Raw genomic sequence first — 7,182 nt, forward strand, 5'->3', positions numbered from 1 at the left:
GACTTACACATGAAGCAACAGAGAGCATCTGTACATCTGCGTGGGCGGCATGTGTGAGACACGCAGAAAAGCTGTAAGATGAAAATTGCCACAGAAAAGCGGAGAAGGGCAATATTATGGATCTTTTCGTTAAGCGAGTCATCTACGTCAGCCAGCGAAGCTGATTTTGTGGATTTCTTACTGTAAAGTATGAAAGTGTTTACTGCTATTCCTTATTAACTTTTCTGTATGACTGTCTGGAGCTGCATTAAAAATTATTAAAAGCACAAGTATTCATCTTTCATCTAGTAATAATATAGTTTCCCTCATAAAACATATTTCTTTCCATTAATTACACATATCGTAGCATTGTAGCAGGTTGCACATTGAAAGAAGAGTAACCCATTAAATGATTTATTTCTGATGTTCTTAAGGTCACACATCTTTAAGGCTTGGAAATGCTTTAAGTGTATTCGATCAATGTGGGTGCCTAGTGAGAGGTACACAACGCAATAATTTCTTTGATATCAAAACATATCGTTATCGTACGAAAGACTAAACGGTAAATATTGACAGCATTTGAAGGAAGAAGCCAGATCATTTTTAGTGACAGAAAAGTGTGTATGTATATGTGTGTGTGTGTGTGTGTGTGTGTGTGTGTGCGTGTGTGTGTGTGTGTGTGTGTGTGTGTGTGTGTGTGTGTGTGAGAGAGAGAGAGAGAGAGAGAGAGACAGAGAGAGAGGGAGAGGGAGGGAGGTTCAAATGGCCCTGAGCACTATGGGACTTAACAGCTGAGGTCATCAGTCCCCTAGAACTTAAAACTACTTAAACCTAACTAACCTAAGGACATGACACACATCCATGCCCGAGGCAGGTTTCGAACCTGCGACCATAGCAGCAGCGCGATTCCGGACTAAGCGCCTAGAACCGCTCGGCCACTGCGGCCGGCGAGGGAGAGAGGGAGAGAGGGAGAGAGGTTGTTGGTGTGAGTGAGTCAGTGAGCGTTCACGTTATTAACAAAGGGAGAGCACGATGTTGGGATTACAGATTTACTTCAAACTTAGTACTCATTAGTACTCATCACTAGTACTTAGTACTCATCACTTTTAAGACAATAATACTTGTAATTTCATTGTTAATAGCAACAAATTACAACTTTAACTCAAAAGGTGCATAGGTAGTGATATTGTATAATCGTAAAAGAAAAGGATCAATAAATGAGAATCATTTCGTTTTATTTCAGGGTACAAAAACAATCACAATAAGACACAATACAGCAAAATAAATTAATAAATTACTAATCCGTTACAGAGACGTGGCAGTTTGGAAGATAGATAGCGAACTCACAGTGGGATTTAGAGAGGCTGTCATGTGACAGACGTGGTTGTTCGCATGTAATGTGTTGTTTATGGCCGCTATTGGAACTCGCCTGGGTAGTATGCAAACATGGGCCTGAATATCATGGTCTCAGCACCCTCCATGTCAGACGGTGGTTTGGTTTCCTCCTCTAGAATGTCCTCCACCACTTCAATGACGACCACCTCTGAGGCAGTGTCGAGCTGGGTTGTTTCCGGTGTCTCCGCAGTCGTGCCCTTGTCGTCCACTGTTGCAGAACTGAAGACAGTAGCAGCTGCATCTACACTGGCCCCAGCTGACCCGTCTTCAGTGGAGTCGTCCACAGCTACTGGAGAATCGTCGCTGCCTTCAGTTGGTGATGGGTTGCTAATGTCCTCCACCGGCAACGTCGCTGGGACTGGTGTTGCGTCCTCACTATCGACACCAACTTTTCCAGTAGCTTTGTCCACAGTGTCAGCTGATGAACTGACCTCCTCTTCCACCGTTGAAGTTTCAGAGTCAGAAATAGGCAGTGCTGTGAAGGACTCCACCGCAACGAGTAGCAGCAATAGGGAAACGCTCTGCAAGAAAGAAAGAAAAATACATCAAAGTAACACAGCAGCCGTGTCAATCGGGAAAGCAGTAGGTAAATAATTAGCACAGTTACAGTGGGCTACAGTTCGCAAATAACTAACAGGATCCATGAAACTAACAGTATTACGTCAGAAACTTTCGGAATATGTTGAATAGGGATTGTATACGAAATTATACAACGACGTCAGTTGCTGGGATGCTCTCCCTTCCAAAGTATTTTGATAACCCGTCCATTGTTTTACGTGGGTGCATAGGCATGTTGATTATCTATATAGCTCACAGAAACGGCGACTAGAATTCATTTCTTTCAGATTACATATTATGGTGCATAGGTCACAAAACTACAGACGATTACCAGATGTTAACATCTTTCCAATATTTTAACCCCTATATTCTATATTTTGTACTGTACTTACGTTGGTGAGTCACTTTCCCGTATGAACAACTGTACAAATTGAGTGAAACCGACTAATCGATGTACGCTGATGTAAGATGTAAGTGGCGTCAGTAAGAGTTCATATCCAGCTTTGATAGTTTATATTGCATGTATACATATTTATATTTTCTGATCTAGTGGCCCATGTTGCAGTCTTGAACATATCGGTATGACTCTCGCTTTCCCACAGAGCTATGGTATATTTCATCGTTTGTGCCTCGTCAACTTGAACTGAAGTCAGCGCATTGCACCATTTTGTGTTTGATTATGGTGATGAACCTTTGAGGCATTGATATTAAACAATAAAAGTAAGTCACCATCTTGTATGTGTAGGTTTGCGATTCATTTAATCATATGTTTTCGTAATATACCGCGATCTTCACCACCAGTATGAGGTTGTTATTTGTAGAGTGAAAATTGCAGCTATATAAAAAGTACTTGACTTGCAGCGCGTATAGGACATGCGTGTTTCTGGTGTGTTTTCACAGCTCACGCTCTATATTATTTAGTACCTGCCCTCTACAGGCATTCTTGCGATCTCAAGTTTCTCAATGCCTGAAGGGACTATCTCATATCTAAAGTTGACTGGATTGTAAATGTCATTGCTGTAAAAAGCGTTAAGTGTACAGATACCTAATTTTCAAATGGTTCACATGGCTCTAAGCACTATGGCACTTAACATTTGAGGTCATCAGTCCCCTAGACTGAGAACTACCTAAACCTAACTAACCTAAAGACATCACACACATCCACGCCCGAGGCAGGATTCGAACCTGCGACCGTAACAGTATCGCGGTTCCGGACTGAAGCGCTTAGAACCGCTCGTTCACAGCGGTCGGCGATAGCTAGTTTCATTTGTGTAACACTAAGATGTTGTTTTAGAGACTTCTAATATCAAAATAATGTAATCCTACCATTTACTTTATTAATGCAAAGAGAATATTAAAAATCACACAGCATGAAGCATTGTTCACTGAGACGAATGAACAAACAGCACGGTTCTTATATACACATTTCTCCTCCGTTGCTTTAGGTTATGTTAGTAAACCGAATAGTAAGTTAATTTAAAATAGATTACCGTCTTTTATATGAACCACACACTTTGCTTTCGGTATTACAGATAATCCCAAACATATCCTGGCGTGGATTGCACACTGAGTCAGCATTGGCGACACATTTCCTGTTCATTCACCTTTTTTTGCGAAGTGGAGTAACTTCTTATGCTACAAATGTCGAAATATATACCTTTCAAAATTTTGAGAATTTCTTTCAATGTATTCTCTGACTTTGAGTCATTCACGAATACTTTATGGACAAATAGAAATTTCGTAAATTTCATTGTTTCTCCCACATGGTTGTGGAGGTAATAAAAAGGGTTCTAGTAATAGTGGGAGAATCTAAACTAAATTATCCATGAAAGCTAAGACACAAAACGACATTTAGAGTATCAGTGGCAGGTGTAGATGCAAATTATTGTCGTTGTCCACAGGAGGGTAATTTTTATCGAGGGTACGAGATGTAAGGCTCTTAGAAATTCCCACTGAAATTCCACATACCCAATAAAGGTGAACTTTACTGTTCTGGCTTCAGGTAATTAGCTGTGGTGGGCAGGTTTCATAGGGGAATAGTTCGGTTAACACAATCTTTTACAATTGATCGTATGTGTCATAGAAATTGCTGAAATTTTCTTCATTGTAGCACCTACTCATCACTGCAGAGGCAAGTAAACTTCTTTATGCGAATTTGTGAAACGTTACTCTTCATTATCTCTTCCATTTATCATTTTCTGGAAGAAGCTTCCGTCGATAACAACATTTCTAAAATTATCTTCCTCTGTAATATATCTGTCTCAAATGTTTATTTACTCACTTTTTACAGAAAACCACATCTTATAATCAATAAGAAATATTGGTCTCTTTTGATACTAGCAACGATTCCTTCCTCAACCAGAAAAGTTAAAGTTATGTCGTTTCACACAGATCCAAGGATACACCTCCGCAGCGTACACCAATCGTCCGCTTAGTTGGTATTACCTAGATGTTGTCTCTGGCGTCCAGGGCTATAGCTTCGGCACATTCATAGTATTTCGAGGGATGACAAGCAAAATATTGCAAAATATGAGGATAGGAAGGTGTCAGTAGTAAACAATTTTCAAAATTTTTAGGTTCGTTCTTTCCCTAATTTTATGTTCACTATACCTGAATAGGTTTCAAATTACCTATCATTACTGGGCATACAAGCATTCAACGGAAGTGTTTAATCCCTAACACCAGGCACGCACAAATTTTGAAAATCTTTTATATTGTGATATGCGCCAGTCCATTGCTGGACTGGCTCACCTCATATTTCATTCACAGCTGATTTATATTCATCACAGTCTAAATTCTGTTCCCATCAATTAACAAAGTAGACAACAACTGTAATAAGTAACATTAGTTATTGCCATTATCAAGACATCTATTTTAATATTAATTCGTTCTCTCTACTAACGGCTGCTTTGCAAGTGATTTTCTTCTGTAGCTTAACTGGGTCCATGGCGAACCAAAGTCGGTAGAGAGGCCGAGGTGACACAACGCAGTTTAGGTGAGCCGAGTGTGAGAATTACCGACCGTTTGTGGGCGAAAATATTTTCTGCGAATATTAGGCTTATCTCGAATAACAGAGGGCTCATTCATGACTCGATCAGTGGTTTTATTTGCATATAGTAGTTTTCGTTCTTCTGGAATAATCAGGCAACAGCAGCACGTTCATCGTCGACTTGTCTTTCCATAACCCATTAGCAGTTTGCAATCCTAACCCAATTACCTAAACTGTCTGATCTCTTTCAGTCTACATTTTAGATTAGAACTTTTCCATGTTAATAAGTGTCAATTTTCGCAACTTTCGTTTTCTTAAGATCGAATATATTCTGTAATAAATTCTTATTCATGTATATCTGAGGAGCGCTTCCTTTAGTGAGGTTAACACTCATATCTCGTACCTGCTAGGTCCATCTCCGTCCTATTAGGTACTCATTGGGTGACATCTTTTATCAGAGCGTATTAGCCTATGGCGAGTGATCTACCGGACATTCCAGCTGATGCAAACAGTTAAGACGTTCAGTTCTGACGTACACAGGGCTAAGTCAAAGGCTCAACTGTCTGCCAGACTTCGCAATTTGCAGCTTCTAATTGTTAAAAGACCTCTAGCTGTACCCCATGAACTTCTAGCAAAAGTATTAAAGTGCCATACCGATATTTGGGTTGTGGAACATTGTTAATGGTATCTGATACAGATCACAAAAAACAAATGTATACATATCGGTGTCTATAATACAAGAACCTTTTTCGATACTGTAGAGTAGAAATATACGTTTTCTTATACGATAAGCATTTCTATACCAAATGACCTGCGTGTACGTTAAAAATAATGTTCAACACTAAAACGTAGAAACACACTAGTATTTTAAATTAATTGTAATAATGTCGTATGATCTGTCTTACGTCAGTGTTATACATGTTTTCATATGTACACGTTATAGCTGTCAGATGCTCAACTGTCACAATCTTTGACCGTAATGGACATTGTTGTCACGGGATTAAAAGCTGGAACTGCTGGTCAGGGAAGACAATCTTACATTACTGGTCTCTTGTTATCACTGGGATCACATGTAGGTACTTCCCTGACGTGCATTAAGTGTGTGTATTTAACACCGTGCTCGGACACATAGTATATAAGGATAATATGTATGCAATATTCAAGGAGAGGATATAAAAGATATAAGACTGACGCTGACTGCCACAAGTAACATACCGAGCGAAAAGGAATCAACGCAACAAAATTCGTGTCCACTACATAAAGAGGTTGTCAGCTCGCAGTTGGTTCAAAAATGGCTCTGAGCACTATGGGACTCAACTGCTGAGGTCATTAGTCCCCTAGAACTTAGAACTAGTTAAACATAACTAACCTAAGGACATCACTAACATCCATGCCCGAGGCAGGATTCGAACCAGCGACCGTAACGGTCTTGCGGTTCCAGACTGCAGCGCCTTTAACCGCACGGCCACTTCGGCCGGCCTCGCAGTTGGATATAACAATATACCAGCATATGTAGTCAGAATCAGTCAATATTACATGCTCTAAATCAGAAAAATCTCGAATCCGAACGTGGTAGGCTCACATAATTCCACCGATGTAAAAATCAACCAGTGCCTGATCTGGTGTACAAATGTGCTCTTGTTGTAGGCTCACCGTGTCACGAGTTTATATGATCTTTCCTTTTGTGCATAGAAAATAAGTTTTTGTTCCGCCATGATAAATACCGTATGTCTAGACCCACTATGTCAGATACGTAATAGAAAGATCTCAAGAGAAGCAATCAAATGTTAGCTACACGGTTTTACATACAATACACTTGTGTAGGAGACGTACCTTCCTAGTATGCATTGTGTTGTGTAGACAGCTCCGTCCGCGATCTCTGCTTCTGACTGCTGTGATGATCAGACCTTCGCTTCGGTATTTATACTACGTTAGGAGCGCAGTGATGACACATCAGCTGGACTGTTTAGCGAGGACTACGTCAGGCGTCAGCCACTAACGACGCCCAGGTGTCGACGACAGGTAATAAAGAGTTGCGGCACGTATAGTCAGCGATGACGCACTGTTCGAGGACAAATCAAATTAATGTCTACAGATGAACAGTCGTCGTTATCAACAGTTCCTTAAACAAGGGTAGAAAACAACTCCCGATCGTTATCCCTCACCTGCACCAGGAGGCTCTTCGAGTCACTTCAGAACTGACGCACTGTTCCTTTCCTCTCTGTTTGAGGGATTGGTACTGCTGATTTCCTTCATATAGC

The 7,182-nt window shown here is 40.5% G+C and overlaps 1 protein-coding gene across 1 annotated transcript; it reads right to left on the reverse strand.

Annotated features, from left to right (window-relative positions):
* Window positions 1–1,303: 1,303 nt before the first annotated feature.
* Window positions 1,304–6,800, reverse strand: LOC124797824. Its single transcript, XM_047260855.1, has 2 exons — window positions 6,755–6,800; window positions 1,304–1,895 (listed from the first exon to the last, which is right to left on the reverse strand). Exons 1-2 carry the CDS (start codon window positions 6,767–6,769, stop codon window positions 1,395–1,397), a joined length of 516 nt encoding a protein of 171 aa, XP_047116811.1. The 5' UTR covers window positions 6,770–6,800; the 3' UTR covers window positions 1,304–1,394.
* Window positions 6,801–7,182: the final 382 nt, after the last annotated feature.

This window comes from Schistocerca piceifrons, chromosome 5 (assembly GCF_021461385.2).
Source record: "Schistocerca piceifrons isolate TAMUIC-IGC-003096 chromosome 5, iqSchPice1.1, whole genome shotgun sequence".
NCBI classification, from domain to species: domain Eukaryota; kingdom Metazoa; phylum Arthropoda; class Insecta; order Orthoptera; family Acrididae; genus Schistocerca; species Schistocerca piceifrons.